Genomic DNA, 16,698 nt, shown 5'->3' on the forward strand with positions numbered 1-16,698 from the left:
AAGCTGATCGAGTCTGGCTTACGAAATTGGTTGTCTAAGGCTCCAAGACACCAGTTCTAAAAAGTTGAAAACTTCTAAGGACCTAATAGTCCCTTCAAAAGATGGTCCAGTTCGGAAGTCGTCCAAGAAACCTTAGCCGATGCTAAAAGGGCCCTCCTTGAGGCATCCACCACGCTGGCGAAATCACCTTGAGCCGACGTAGGAACCTTCAATCCTAATTCCTCGCCTGTCTCATACCACATCCCTGCCTTACCGCTAAGTCTAGACGGAGGCAGGGCGAAGTAGTTCTTCCTTTTGCTTTCCTAGACTCCATCCCAGGCGTTTTACCTTCGGAAAGCTCTTTTCGTAGATAACGACGTCTTCATCTTCACGAAACCTGGAGACTTACTTGTCTTCGACGACGAAAACTGAGAAGAGGAAGGAAGGAGCAGCTGGCTGAAAAGTATCGCCAACGAATCACGAAGTAGTCGTGCCAAAACTTGATAATCTGACGAGGCAGACGTAGCAGGTTGATCATCATCAAACATCCTCCGAAGAACCGCTAAGTTCTCCTTCTTCCCTACCCGAGTGCAAGTCCGAAGGAAGAGGCAGAAGTCCTTTAGCTCCAAAGTTTCTCCTATGAAAGCGTGAAAAAGAAGACGAGGGGTAACGGGATCCTTAACAGTTAACAGGATCAGGGGGGAGTCACTTTTAGAGGCGGGAACGTGCCAAAGTCTCGGAACCCACATCCGAGTGACAGCGAACTTCCACATTTCGCGTCCACAAGAGGTCTTACTAGAACGTCTACGAGCGTCCCATCTGAGCGTCCAATGTAGCGTTCTCTCGAGTGTCCAAATCAGCGTCCAACCGAGCGTCCAGCGAAGCGTCCAACGAGCGTCCATCAAGAGACTCTTCTACCGTCCGCGAAGCGTCCTTCCGAACGTCCAGCGAAGAAACTTGATCCACTGCCCGACTAACATAAACGTTGAGCGTCAACACTGTCATGTCAAGAGGTGGCAGAACGCAAATCGTCGTCAGCAGAAGCGTCGAAGTCGGAACGCCAGAGCGTTACCTCTCTACGGGAAGGGAGAGGAGCATGCAGAGAACTCTCTCTAACTTGGCGTCTAACGTCAACCTCTAGATGAACCCTGGGGGAGCAAAACGACGTCTAGAGGGCAAAATATCAGAAGACGGGGACGAAAAAGGAGCCATTGGAGAAGACTGCTTAGATCTCTTGATAGGCAGTCTATCGTCTTTCCTTCGACGCGGGACCGTCTCCTTCTGTTTCAGTAAAGCGTCCAGTTGCCGCTGCATCGCAATGATGATCTCCGTCTGAGATGTCTCCTTACGCGGAGACGAGCTGCGCTTGCGAGAAGAAGAGAGGCGAGGGGACGCCTTCTTCCTTCTCCCAGGAACAGCCTTGGCTCTAGAGCGACTGGGGCGCTCGAGGGCGTCATCGTCGGATGACGTCCTATACTTCTTCTGGGGCGGAAAGGCTACGCTTTCCGGAGAAGAATGCCACTCAGGACATAGCAGGACGTGAAGCGTCCAGCTCTTGAAGAGGTCCTCTTCAGAGGTCGCGAATCCGATCGAGATTCCCACCCCACCCCTTGCGCGGGGAGGACGCGTCGGAAGACAAGAAACAATCCTTAAGGATACGTGCTCGAGCACGCTCCTTAGCAGCCTGGGAAGCGTCCACAGGAACTGCTGAAGGGACGCCAGATCGGTGGGGGTTCCCCGTAACCCTCCTTCGGCCTTCGACATGCCCTCTCCCTGAGTCCTGGGAGTCCGGCAGAGGTTCCCCAGCCTAGAGGCGCTATAGGGGGGGCCGATCTGACGCCCCCCTCCACTTCCACTAGGGGCACTATCACTGCACTTATTTTGCCTGTTTTCAAGGGCAAGCACTTTAGATTCAAGCGTCTTCAATGAATCTAGAATAAGCGAAAGGGCATTACCCTCCGCAGACACCACTTGAGGGCCCGAAGGCAACACACAGGGTTAGGAGACACAAATTCTAAAGGAGGGTTTAGAAGGGGATACATTAATACCCTGTCTGCTACCCGACTTACTCCTGGAGGAAGACCTCCTAATCCTATCACGTTCTAACTTCTTAACGTAGGATTCATACGTCTTCCATTGCAAATCATCTAAGCTTTCACACTCATTACATTTTTTTACGCGCAAATCAAATCTACACTCTTGCCCCCTACACCCTTTACACAATGTGTGAGGATCAACCAAGGCTTTTGGAAGCCTAACCTTGCATTCCACTTTCGAGCACCACCCTGGCGCTAGCAGAACTACATCCAGACATTTTTAAGGGAAAAATCTAAGCCAAAATAAAAAAACAGTCCAAATCACGTATGCCAAGCTATCGATCCAATCAAAAACCAAAAAGTCAAGAGGATACTCAAGCAATATGAAAAGTTTTCCAAAATCCTGAGGCGGAGGTGTGTAAACAGGTGGTTACGACACCGGGCGACAGAAGAAATCTGATAGAAAATGGGAATGGTTCCTGATACCCGCCTCCCAGCGGCGGGAATGGGGTTACACCCTAACCACCCTAACCTTTCCCACTACGTGTGTCGTAAGTTTTAGAAATTCTGTCGGACTTCAGAGAATACAGCTATATATATATCTGACAGGTAAGTTTCATGAACAAAACTTGGATTACTTCAGGAAAATACTGAGTTAACTTCAAGATAAAAGAGAAAAAACCACATATAAAAAATAATACTTATAAATCATAGTAAAATCATGTTTATAAATCATAGTAAAATCCAAGTCATTAATGGCAGTGAAACAGTATTAAGGAAGTGAAACATAGGTAAAAAATTTAACAGACATAGATTGGGTCAACAGAGATAGGGGGAAACATCAGTACAGGCCAACCCTCATCACGGTAGACGGGTCTTATTCACTCGATATTTAATTGGTGAAACATGATACAATTGCAACTCTAAGCATACCATTTAAAAGACTGAAGTTTCGTCACATATTGTGATATATGAAAGCCCCATACGAACTAAAAATAAGCATGTGAGCTCTTCGTAAAATATGTTTTCAAGGCAGTTTTGAAATCCCAATATGGCGGCTACGTTTTTCATGGACGGTTCTCATCAGTGACGGACACCATCTTTCCCCAGCCTTCCCAGCACTCATTTGAACAATGTTAGCGTATGTATGTAACGTTTATTGATCTTACTCAAGATTGCAGTTGTAATCAGCACAATAAAACAACATTTTGTTGCCTATATTAGTGAAAGTATGAAACTTGTTATTCCCGGGGTTATGGTTGGAACTGAATTCATTCTTACCTTGTAATCGGCGGGTTTTTATCCTTACTGCCATCACAACTGAAAAACTCCACAGTGCTTATTTGATTGTTATTATACACATTTTGGTCTCAGTTCACTCCACATTGCACTTTAAACCCGTTGCTGTTCCTGGTTTCTAAGCGCTGCCAGCGTCAGCCATAAACACAATTACAAATAGCAGACGACGACAGACGACGACAGACGACGAAACTGCAAAGTTTTTATTAATTCCCTAAACTGTTTACTTTACTCGTTATTTAGTTTAAATTTAACATTGTTTATTTAAAAATTTTGATTTAATTCATGTATATTATCCCTTTTTTGTTTTTTGCAACCAAATTACCCCGAAAAATTACAGATATTTCTAACGTAGATAAAATCAAATGTTCTAACGTTTTCGTACATCTGGCTGCCGAAAACCATAGAGGAACGAATACGGAAAAGTGCATAGAGGAACGACTACGTTTTTTTTTTTTTTTTTTATTTTTTTGTTTTTGCTAGCACTTTTCATGATTTCAGTCTTTAATAGTATTTTGAATTTCTTAAATAATCGTATGCCAGAAATAAATGTAACCTTTAATGTTTGCATGCTTTAATGTTTGCATGCTAAGAATGGCAAAATCATCGTTGCCACATTAGTGGGAGGCTTCACACATACGCCGTTCCATTATCCTGTTAAGCGTCCGCCCCTGATGAGCTCGCTGCTAACGTACCGTCACGCTTTTTTTGTAATCAGCGATCATAGCACTGATGATAGTTTTTTCAAAGTTAATATTGATTTTTATGCTTGTTATTCATACTGTAATTAACTGTAGGAAATTCAAATTCTCTCTCTCTCTCTCGGAGTCCAGTCACTCGGTCAAAGAAAAGTCATCTTCACTTCCCGCAATTGGAAGAAAAGTTTGTATAATCACTGGAGGATTCAGAACTAGAGCTCTCATCATCAAATAGGTTATCAATATCACACTCCTCATCTAGTATTTGATTGATCTCACCTAAAGAAATATGCCTCCTCTTTGGGACATTCATTGTGAAAGACGCGGAAATCCAATTTGTCTCGATAAACGCCCGAAGCGTATTGAAAGAAAACCAACAGGGACAGGCAGTTTTCTAGCATAAGCGACCACCAGGAAAGAGTTGCCAGGCTGGAAATAAGTTTCCATGTGCTGAGAGTGTTACCAAATGATGTTCCTACACTTTCTATACGAGTAAACGTATTATTACGGGCTGACGGCTTGACAAGCACAGTTAAAGTCTTGAACGTAATATCCCGTTGAAGCGCTACCGAGTAGATCGCGGTAAACGTATTATTACGTGGGTGACGCTTAACAGGTTATAAACTGTTTCCATGAATTCTAGTTGTCATAGTAATGCAATAATGATAAAATTGCTTTAATATTTATGTATATATACTTCCAATACATAGCCTAATTTCACCAATTTCAACGTTTTTGTGTGTATCTTATACCCAGTTTGGAGGGGTTCAACAAACATACCGAATGGCAACAGAGAGAGAGAGAGAGAGAGAGAGAGAGAGAGAGAGAGAGAGAGAGAGAGAGAAAGGAGGCGGAGGAACGAGAGAAAAGGGAGTGGCGGTGGAGGTGGGGATGAGGTAGGTGGAGCTTTATACGCGTGTTTCGTATCCATTTCTGCATAATGGAGTTTTTGTCTCTTGGTACAAGGACAAGTGTCGTTATTCTTTACGATTAGTGATTCACGATACCCTTATAAATTACGGCACTGGGTGTAATGCACTATAGCAAAATCTCGTTCTGTTAAGAGTGTTCGTTTACAGAAATAGGTATTGCCCAAAAACGTGCTTGCACTGTCTCTGAAAAAAAAGCCCATAGTAGACATGCTGCTTAGTTGTCAATCAAGTTTTTATAACCAAGTATTTTTTACAAGCTAGCTATTGAATAAATTTGTATTTTTCTCAGTCAAAACATATGCCCCTCAATGCTAACTTTCCTCTTTTAACGACTTTCTGGTCATTGCAAATTCGGCCCCATAATTTCTTATGGTGCGAAAACAGACAATAGGCCCATGGGACCGAAAACGATTGCGTCACACTACGGCGATAATCCAGCAGTAAAACATCTTCATATATCCAAAAAGTAAATAATAAAGATATATATGCGCATTACGATTATAACAATTACATGTATAGCTGATAACAATCTGCATGAATAACTGGTAAACTGTTCTGCCAATGACAGTTGTATAGCAATTATTTACAATAGGTACGAAAGTCAAGATGTCGTGACGTCATAATACAGAACTTGAAAGAACGTTCTAATTCAGAAAAATAATTACTTAAATTTGAGTCAAAGAGTCGAGTTACTTTTTCAATAACGAATATTTTCAAATTAATCATCATAAATATGTAAAATATTGATGTTTTACTACTTATTTAAAAATTAGCCAAGAGCACGGCTTCTCGTCATCTTCTACCCAACAGCTGTTTACGCCTCCTGGCTTGTTGTTGATGAGAAATCGTGTTTCGATTGTTGTGATAAAAGTGCTCCAGCGTCTGTGGGTACAAGTGGGTGTGCGGATTTATCACAGGAAAATGGTTAGATTATTGACACAAGCTACTCCGTAAACATCGGAGATGGCGTCAATCTTCTAAATACCTCGAGTTGTAAGTAAAAATGTTGAACGCGTTTTTTGGGTGAGATTTCCACTGCGTGGGCGCCATTTTCAGTACCCTCTGTTTAAATCTGTTTAAAATCTTAAAATTTGGCCTTTAATTTCTAACTTTGGGGAAAATACTTACTTCGAAAGGAGAGTAGAGGTCTTTAGCTCCGTTTCTCACCAACAACAAGTCGCGACTGATGCCCATCTCGGGTGTCAGAGCGTTATAATGTACTTTTTCGAGGGTGGCTTGCACTGATGGTAGCTGGCCTGCGTGGCCTGCTTTGATGTTTTACCCTATCACATTTTTCAGAACTTACCTCTACATTCCTTTTAGAAGCCTGTGGAATTCCTTCTAACTCCTCAGCTTCTTCTTCATCTGAATAAGCATCATCTTGCCTACGACTTCTGTTCTTCTTCGGCATCTACAGGAAAGTAGTCATGTTTAATATCTTCTTGCATAAGCTCTGAACTTCATCAGAAGTTGAAAACATACCATTCATGACTTTTTTAAATTCTGTTTTGAGTCTTAAGTGAAGGCTGGGTGAATGCTATTTTCATCCACATTCACCAAATTACTGTAGAATGTGGCTCCAGGATAATAAAGATAGAATTACAAGAATTGCATTGCTAAATTATAGTTGGAAGTGAAGTGGAAGATGACAAGTGATTATTAGACCCATACCACTGAACTCAGCTCAACCTCACTGGAATAATGGCTACTAAAACACGAATCACAACACTAGATTATTGAGGCCCTCATTACAATAAAAGAGCATCTTGAATAAGAAGCAGTAAGGGGGCAAAAAATGAGAAAGGCTACCAAGATAATTCATAATTGGAGAGATTAGCAGGTTCCTACTTCTTAACCAACATATGCACTTCCTTAACTAGAAGATATGGATCAAAACAAAGTTCAGTGTGTCATTTTGATATTCAAATTAAAAAATGGACAAATACAAACGACAATTTAGGTTATATAAAAATAACCCATGGATAGATGGCTCCATAAAAACAACCCATGGATAGATGGCTTGTTAGTAAATTGGAAAAATGACAATTTGTCGAAAATTGCATTTTTCCTAACTATACAAACCTGAGGTCCTTTAACAATAGGAAGTAGCTAGCGGCAGCTGGAACGGTCGTAAGCTTCGAACAAGGGGAGAACGGTAGTTAACTGCTTGTCCGACAGTCGCGCGCCGCGCGACTGGGAGGTAAACAAATCACTTTTGCTTTTGGCCCATGCAAAATACGCAGAGTGAGGGGTGGCATGAGGAGGGACTGTATGTAAAGGACCTCAGGTTTGTATAGTTAGGAAAAATGCAATTTTCGACAAATTGTCATTTGTTCCGATACGTAATACAAACCATCGGTCCTTTAACAATAGGAAGACTCACTTCTTGGTGGGAGGAATCTGAGTCTTTTGATGAACAGACTGGTGTTCGTCCATCCCTGGAATGCCTCCCTGGTCGTAAGAGCGAGGGAGGGATCCAAGCCTCTGTCCGATTGATCGGGGTGGTGCACCGCAGGATCAATGGTCAGACCTCTGGGCCGAGTACAAGAGAGAGGAAGCGTATCTCTTCGTACCAGCAAGCAAGAACTTGTTCCTGTTGCAAGAGGCAACATAAAGTATGGGTTGTCTCAAGCTGGCATCCACTTCCTCCCCCTTTGTTGGTTGGAGGAAGTGGTGGATATACGCTCCTATCCCTAGTGAAAGGGATAGGATGGGGCTCTGTTGAGTAGCTCACCTGCATCTTGTCCTTATCAGCAGAGGGTGACGACCGTGTCCCTTTAACCACAGGTAGAGGGAAGAAAAAGATGGAAAGAAGGAGGAGCCAGTCACACTCTCATTCACCATCCATTCTTACGGTCACACTAGGACTCGATGCTGTTCAGCCTGCGAGGGTCTGGGTTCGCTACACAACGTGTTGAGCAGCCACCACGGGTCCCAAGGAAAAAGATCCAAGGACCTGTGGGCAATATCCCGAAGTAGGAAGGAAGGGCAGTGGTCTGGTTGGACCAGACCCCTGCCTTCAGTTACCTGCGCCAAGGAGAAGTTCCTTGTGGACAAGGCAGCATCTCCTTCGCATCGAAGGCGGTGAAGTCCATTAGGGAGGGGATTGTGAAACGACTCGAACCAATCGTCAGGGACCGAAGGTTCTGAGTCTTCGCTACGAAGTTCGTACGAAATCGAGCGTCACGGATCCCCATCCCCTGGGTGCCTGACTTCGCAGGAGAAGTCATGCAGTTCCTCAGAGTAAAAGAAGGAAATAGTCGCATGACCTATCCCTCTTCTCTACTTCGGTTATGTCCAGTACCCATACTGGTCTGTCCGTTAGCAACGAAGTCTCTCGCATCCTCCTATCCCATGCAGCGAAGTTCTCGGTAAGTGGATAGGACACCGACACTCCATGGTGGGTGTCAATGGTATGGGTACTGTGACAAGCTATTAAAACGAAGTAATGGTTGCTGTGTAACAACCGAACTAAGTCAACAGCGTAATTCGTAACTGACTCGGGCGCTCTGACAGCTGCCGACTGACTGCGTTCGGTAGGAGGCAAGTTGTCAAAGCATCCGAGTAAGTCACGTGACCTTCGCCTTTAAAGGGTTATGCCGAGAGACCAAACAAATGATGTATTTGTTTGTCACCAATGCCGGACAGCGAGGTGATGATTCTCTTAAGGCATGTACAACAACAGGCGAAAGTCAATTGCCTTCTAGAGAACCGAGGTCCCTGAAGGTAAAACATCTCATGTTTGTTGAATCTCGACTAAGGAAGAAACAACACTATGTACCGTTGAAGACGAAGGTAGATATTGAATGCAACCTACGTCTTCACATATGAATCGAGAGAAGGATCTCAAGATTCATAACCTGTGCTTACAAATGACTGAAAAAAACGCTACCCGCTAATTTCATTGCTGTCCGGTGAGAAGTCGTAGTTGCAATGAAAGCGGGCGTTCTTCGGTAATGAAAACACAGGTGAAAGCCGCCTGAAGAACTGCTTCTCATGGCTGAACGTTTGGAGGTAGAGCTGTCAGGTCGGAGAGTAGGCGATGTCTTCTGACACATCTTGTAATTCGGGTTGAACAATGAACAATTGTACACCTACGAATACGAGATATTTTGAAGACAAACTCAGATGTCTGCAAAAAATCATTCGCATTATCGCAGTGCGATGCAGCGGAGACTTGTACAGACTTCTGTTACCGTGCGGTAAACAGAAAGATGAAAAGAGTCCAAGAGATATCTCTGTTGAAAATTCTCGCAATGTCGAAGGCGATGGAATCCAGCGTCACCGCAGTAGATGGTCCTTCATTATTGCGAGAATCCCCGTTAATCAGAGACCTAAGTCCATGATTGTTAGGCAGAGATACGGTTCGGTAGTCAATCAAGCAGGGGAGAGAGAGACATACATTACCGTGAATCTCGGGAGGCCCAGCTGATACTGAGCTTGCTATGAGGCAGTTCAATACGCAGTGGTTGAGCCTGCTGACTCGTCATCCTGAGTTGCCAGGTTAATCCATTATTCCACGAAGGAATGCGTTCGGCTAGAACTACCGAGCATAAAAGATATGCTCGGGCAATTATATTTAGGCGAAACGAATTTCGGTAAATATAAAAAGTTGAAATGGTGTTGTCGTGACAAAACATAAGTATATACAAAAATTGAAACTGAAAACTCCTGGAGGTTGCAGGCAACCCCGAGTTTGCAGTTCAATTAGAATACTTCTCGTTCTAAGTCGCAATCCGTAGAATAACTAGGATATGCGCCTACCCCTCGGACAAGTCAACTGCTTAGCAAGAATCAAGGGTCGCGAGGTTTAATATACGTAGTATATTTTGTAGGATTCTGAACAACGATCTCCATCCTAAATTCTTTCCTTCAAGAAAACAAAAAAAGGATTGGAGATCGACCACCTTCGTTCTCTATCAAAGAGAAGTGAAGGAGAAGTCTTCCTCGAAGGAAAGCTTCAATGGTGAACAGAATACTAAGACGATAGTTCAAGCCAAACTGGATATTCCCGTCCGATCTCCTCTATTCCAGTTGGTCGCCTACTGTGAGATAGTTTCTTTCAGCAGCAGTCTTCTTCACAATGCTAGGAAATTCAGGAATTCGAGCATAGGCGAGGTTCCCGATTATCGTGTAACATATCGGGGGATTCTCGTCTCGCTCACTTTTGGACCGTGGTCTCGCGTAAGTGTTTGTTTAAGATCGTAAAAAACTCGAAAACACTCTGAATGCGCTAGAAATTCCGTAGAATTCTAAGCAGTCTGCGAAACCCCCAAAAAAAAAACCCCCACCGAATTCGTCAAACGATATCGGCTGGTGGGTCCTCTCGATTCCCGTAGAAATCGAAAAATGGAGCAGGATTCCTCCTCAACGACCGGGGCTTACGTCAGGTAGGACCCGAAGGTCCCCCCGGTAGGCGCAGTCCCGAACGTGGGATCCTACAAAGAAATCTCTGTAGGATCCTTCCCCTTTTCCCTTCCCTCGTAGCCGTAAGGAGAGAGGGAATGGGGAAGGAATTGGATACTCGCTCCGGCCTTCCCAGTGGAACTAGCAGTTGGAGAAGAGTAGGAGCAGCCAGCCATCGCCTTGCGGCGATGGCCTCTCAGAGTCTGGGAAAACGTATCGTCAGGAGAAAACGTTTTCCCGCGGAGGGTTACGAACTCTCACTGTAGGTAAGGGTCTGCCGCCACTGTGAACGTCGTCTGGGTGGGGGCTGATCGACACCTGACAGGAGAGAGCCGATACCGTCCTCCGACTCATTCCAGTCCTCGTCGAGGTCGAAACCTCTCAGGAGGACCGAAGGAGTATTTAAATACGGTGTCCGAAGACACGTAGAAAACGCCGCTGTCGCAGTAGAGGAGGTGGAAGTAGCTTGATCGACCGGCCAGAACCGAGAGAGCCTTCTTGTCCGGAGACGACGACACATGGTTCGAGACAGAATCGGCAAGCTCCGATCGCGGCAGACCCACCGTCGGTTTGGGTTCCCTCTCGGGCCCCAAAACGACTCGAGCAGAGACGTGGGCTCTGCTGGTGGGAGCGGCAATCCTTCCGCAGGGTCATTATGCTGACGAATCAGCTTAATGACTTCTGCAAATTCCTCTGTATCTCGGGAGTAACCGCGTCTTGCGGAGTAGGACCGTCCAGTCCCTCCAACAAGAACAGATCCCTAGATACTCCTCCTTCAGAAGGAAGGAGGAAGAGCGGCAGACCCCTGACGGTCGCCTCCAGCTAATTGCGCGTATGTCCTGGTCGGTCTCTAGAACCGTGCCTGGTCCATACGGCGTCATAGCTGGGGTCGCGAGCGGCGCACCCTCTCGCGATCCACTCATAGGTACCTCGCTCCTCCCGGCGTAGCCCGAGGAGGTTGAAGGTTACAGGAGAGGCAGACCTGACGCTCCCCCCTAAGCCTCGCTGGCAGACCAGCGTGCTTGGAGGGCTGCTGCTGATCGTCAACACCGCGGTGCGATCGAGCAGCATGCCTAGCCTTGCCGCTCGGCCTGAGGCGGAGAGGCTTGGCTGAGAAAACAAAACGTCGACGCTTGGATCTCTAGCGTCAGGCGAGCTGTTGCTGGTTACCGTCTCCGCCTGGTCCCGATGGGAGCGGCGTCAGGTGACCTGCTAGGCTCGCTGTCACGGTGAGACCGGCGAGCGTCCTCTCGGCGCGTCGAGACCGCTGGTACCAGCCGTGGCTGGTACCGACGGCCGCGGGGGGAAACCCCTTCCTCGCCTCAACCCGTTATGGGGAGAGGCAGACCTGACGCTCCCCCCCCCTCGCTCGCTGGCAGGACCAGCGTGCGTGGAGGGCTGCTGCTGATCGTCAACCCGCTGGTTGACGGTCGAGCAGCAGGGCCTAGCCTATTACCGCTCGCCTGGGCGATTGGCTCGGTTGGTTGGGAGAACGGTCGGAGAACCGATCTCTTAGCGTTTTCAGGCGAGCTGCGCTGGTCACCGTCTCCGCCCGGGGTCCCATCGGGGAGCGGCGGACGGGTGACCTGCTAGGCTCTGTGGTCGCGTCGAGACCGGCCAGCCGTCCTCTCAGGCGCGTCGAGTCGCTGGTAACCAGCCGTGGCTGGTACCGGCCGTCATGTTAGGCGAGCAGCCAGTTGATCGCTGCGAGAAGCGTCCACTGGCCTGGCGAGAGTCGTGTGCACGACTCTCGCCAGTCTTCTGCCTCCGCGCCGCTGTCTTGACGGCGAGCGAGCTCGGGTTCGTCAAAACTTTGGCTGGACGGTCTTCTTGGAAGAGCGTCCACTCGGTGCTTCTCGCGAACAGAGAAGCGGCGAGACGGAACCTGGTTTAGCGGCAGACCCGCTAGCACCAGGTGAGGACGCACAGCCGAGGCTGGTGCCCTCTGGTCCCCGTTGACTTTCTTGTTTGCAGAAGAAGCGAGCGGGAACGGGGGGCCCCCGTTCCCGAAGACAACAGGAGGACCAGCAGAAGAGCTCCCCAGCTCGCCTGAGCGAGCCGGGCCCTTAGAAGATCCCGAAGGAGTCTTCTTAGGGGGAAGGAGGCAACCTTCTTCTTCTTTCGGCTGTTTGGCCTTAGAAGTCGAAGGGGAAGGAGAGCAGCGACGACGAAGAAAAGACGACGAAGACGACGACGACACCTTCTTCCTCTTCCTGCTTCTTCTTGCAGGCTCCGCAGGACAGACGTCAGGTTTCCTTCCATCCAGGAGGGAGCCGGGGCAGTTGCCGAAGCAACAGGGCCCGACTGCACCTGTCCGGAAAGACCTGAGGGGGACTGTGACAGCATCACCAACAGCAGGAACAACAGGAACAGGTCCAGGAACAGCAGGAACATCTGAAAGTGAATGAGCAAGCAGGCACCTGAATCTGAAAGGGAGGGAATGAGCGGGGGGGCTGGGACCGCAACAGGTACGGCAGGCCACGGCAGGTACCACAGGAGAGACAGGGCGTCCTGTCGGGCAGCTACCGTCATCCTCGGCACTGGCGGCAGGTCCAGGGGGGTACTCTTTGGGGCAGCGCAGTCCGGGGTCGGCAATACAAAAGAAAAACCCAGGTGGCGGGGTGGGGCACCGTCTGATTTGGCACGGCAGGAATTGGTTCCCCTGGATTGCAGCCGTAGTGGGTGTTACCGACATGACATGTGGTGTGTACACAGTTGCGGTGTACATCTCATATGCTGGTGTCGAGATTGTGGTTGTTGTAGTGGTTACCGTATCATGAGTGACCACTGCCGACCCCGCCAACCGCTGAATCAACCCCTGCAGTCCCAGCGACTCCCCCATACCTGTCCCAGGGGTCGTCCTCGCTGATGGCAAACCTGCGGAAGCAACAGTCGGGTTAATTAGAGGGGGGGGGGCTTCCTCGCGCCGTTGGGGGGGGGAGAGAACCCCACCCAGAGCGGACGGAAAGACCCCGAGTTACAAACTGGACGTCCGTTACCAAAGTAGTCTCTTGTACAGCAACCCACTGCGCCTCTGACGAATGCATACACGTTCACACAGGGCTCGTTGCGGGAGCACTCCGCCCCGACAACGAGTACAAACCTCGTGAGGATCTACATCTACATCCAAGGTCGTCTCCCCACGGATGTAGCACCTGCGGTAACATAGATAGATTAGTAAGAGGGGGTTCCCTCACGCACGGGGGGAAGACATTGCCCCACCCGAACGCAAGGAAAAGAACCCCAAAAAATACAAAAAAAAATACAATGAAGAAAGCTGAGCGGGGGGGCAGGAAGGAAGGGACGAAGAAATCGGCTACCACTTCCTGGCAGAACTTCGCTTCCCCCACCCCAGCCCCCGCCAGCAGTGGAAAAGTAAATATGAAAACAAAAATGAAAAACAGAATACTGCACTTGCGATTTCATTTCCACATAAAAAAATCGTTAAGGATCAATTCCTGGGTAAGACGAAAAAAATTGATCCAGATTAAATTCATGCAATCAATAAATGAAAATGAAAAAAAGGAAATATGCAATTGCGAATTTCCACTTTCATTGCATTCTATATACAAAATTAAAATTAAAAAAAAAAAAAAAAAAAAGTTCGTTGCGAGCGCAATCACACTCTCGGTAACGAAACGCACAGGGCAAAAATATAATGAAAAAAAAAATAAAAAAAAAAAAAAAAGTACTTACATTTTTCAATTACAACCCTCGCCCAAAATACATGACTCGGCGCGGAGCGCGCCCGCCCTCGGCACCGAGACATAATTCAAGGGTTCAATTCATGAAAAGAGCGGAAATCGCCGTCTCTACGGCGATAGCTCCATGTTGATTCATAATTAAGTAATGAAAATGAAAAACAGTGTACTTACAGTTTCATTTTCAAGTCAAACCAAAACCATTAATAGAAAAACAAATATAAAACAAAGCACATACGACGATGAAGCGGCAGAGAGCGATGACGAAAAAACACACGTCCTTCACCACCCGCGGCCGAAAGCAAAAAGTGGTTTGTTTACCTCCCAGTCGCGGCGGCGCGCGGGACTTGTCGGACAAGCAGTTAACTACCGTTCTCCCCCTTGTTCGAAGCTTACGACCGTTCCAGCTGCCGCTAGCTACTTCCTATTGTTAAAGGACCGATGGTTTGTATTACGTATCGGAACAAACTGAAGACTGGTTTTCTTGCTAGATGTCAACTGGAATATTTACTGCTTTTTGTTTAAGTTTAATTTATTGACTGTCATCTATTTATATTTTTTGTTTCATCCCCAAGGGGTTGGGGTGTCAGTTACGAACAACAGACACAGGTTTAAAAAAACACTAGGCTATCCTTTCCTAGTGTCATATCTTTAACTAAATAGACTTTACCTTCCCAAGCTGACTTAGGGTGCTATACCATGGACCTGGCTAGGGGGCTTTCCCCTATTTGGATTGTCCCTAGTAACAATGAACACTGGAAGCAAGAACTAAACTCTCAGGTGGTGTTACAGCCTGTTCCTGTTTTCTCAAAACTACCTCGGGTTGGCACTACACAAAGGTAGCTTCCATTTTTCACATAAACTGGTAGTTACCATAATCAGATAGGAGAGATACTAATATTCAGTTACATAATTAAATTTTACTTGTTGTACTCATACACTTATAGGTACCTAGTAGCCTACCCAACTACTCAGATTACATAGCCTAATATCCTTACCATTAGTAAATTAGTCTAATCGGTAAGATGACCTATGGTCTGGTAATGGTTTTCCATAACCAGTAACCCTGGTTTCCTACTAGGAGCCCCCATGATAATTAGAAATAAAAGGGTCTGTAGCACCCTGAGGAGCTAATGTCATCATTTTGTACAATAATGAAAATTAAATAAATAAAAATCACACAAAAAACTAAATAAGGGTCAGGGTTACTGTAGGTTTTGGGCATAGCTACTAGTATGCCCTAAACAGACTTACCTTAACCTAACCAAACTTTGAATGCTGTGCCCTAACCTGGCAGGGTGGGCTTTGCCCTCCCTGGACCCCTCGAGTAAGTTACAACTCTTCACTGCATTTTAGGTAGCTTTGGGTAGATCTAGGGTACTTATCCGCGGCGGCCTAGACTATGGCAGTTACGGTTTTTCTATGCAGTTTTACCTACTGAACAAGAATTTTAAGTAATATTTATTCAGACCACTATGATTAACCCGCCAGGGGCCAGTCCTAAACACGGCAAAATACACTGGACGCCCCAATCCCTAGTGGATGTCGTATCCACGGTTACGTTACTTGCAGTCCGTGCTGACTGCTTCTGTAGAAATACCTAGCTTTGCCTAAATGTCCAAGCCAAACTCTTATACCTAAGGGTGAGATGTAAGGGTAAGATACTACTAGGTAGTACTAGGCTATAGCTAGGCTATAGCTATACCTACCTATGGAATGTGCAATAGGCTACACGAGCATTTCCGCTGGAAATAGGCTAGGCTACTACTAGGTACTAGACTACCTAGGTAGTAGGCTAGGTACCTAGGTAGCTACTAGGTAGAGCTACCTAGCAAATTCGTCTAGCCTAACACACTAGCCTAGGATAGCGTTATCGGTAGGCTAAAATATCATATACAAACCATACAAATCAACCAGTTTTTTTTTAACTAAATAATTGTAGTGTGAACAGCTAAATTACCCATAAAAACCTAAGCCTACCTTAGTAGAACTTTCGGTAGGCTACCTATAGGCTAGTATAGTAGCTAGGTAGGAGGAGAGTGATACCTACTTGATCAATTTATCAATTCAAGCCTACTTTTAAGGCTATGGTCTCTCCTAACATTCTTAAACATGCTAATATATGAATTTTATAAAAGAAAACAAATAATGTCTTATAAACAATAAATCATCCAGACAGACCAGGAATTTCCCCGGACGTCAAGTATACCTTATGGAGGATGACGACGTTTACATTTCAGCCTCAGAGTCTCAGACTCAGTGCAGTGGGTGCTCTTCCTCTCTTCCTCTCTAAGAAGTAGATATTCTCATATTGAATAAAAAAAGTAACGGCTCTCTCTTAAATAGTGGTTAGTTTCCCTTTCGATTTCACAACGTTATGCAATCTATACATTATTATTAAGACTCCTCCTGTAACTCTAAATATGCTACATATAAACATAGTGGATAGGTATAAATGTGACGTATGGAAAACTACACAATCTAGACTGATTTGTCATTGATAAAGATAATTTTCCCTTGGTTTAATCTTCAGTTTACCTTGATTTAATTTTTTAGGAGCTGAATGAAGTTTGATTTACCCAAAGGATGACTAAATTCACACTGTCGTTGAATAATCATCAAGAATGAAACAAAAAATGTGGTTTTT

At 46.1% G+C, this 16,698-nt stretch overlaps 1 protein-coding gene across 2 annotated transcripts in view; it reads right to left on the reverse strand.

Annotated features, from left to right (window-relative positions):
* Window positions 1-16,417, reverse strand: part of LOC135208695 (general transcription and DNA repair factor IIH helicase subunit XPB-like) — a 38,292-nt gene extending 21,875 nt beyond the window's left edge. Inside the window, exons 1-2 of one of the 2 annotated variants that reach the window (XM_064241145.1) lie at window positions 16,261-16,417; window positions 6,251-6,355 (exon numbers count right to left, since the gene is read on the reverse strand). In XM_064241145.1, the coding sequence (XP_064097215.1) occupies window positions 6,251-6,355 (105 nt within the window). In that variant the 5' untranslated portion in view covers window positions 16,261-16,417. The other variant, XM_064241146.1, reaches the window with a different exon arrangement.
* Between the last annotated feature and the right edge of the window lie 281 nt (window positions 16,418-16,698).

The sequence above is a fragment of the Macrobrachium nipponense genome, chromosome 35 (genome assembly GCF_015104395.2).
Source record: "Macrobrachium nipponense isolate FS-2020 chromosome 35, ASM1510439v2, whole genome shotgun sequence".
Lineage (NCBI taxonomy): Eukaryota > Metazoa > Arthropoda > Malacostraca > Decapoda > Palaemonidae > Macrobrachium > Macrobrachium nipponense.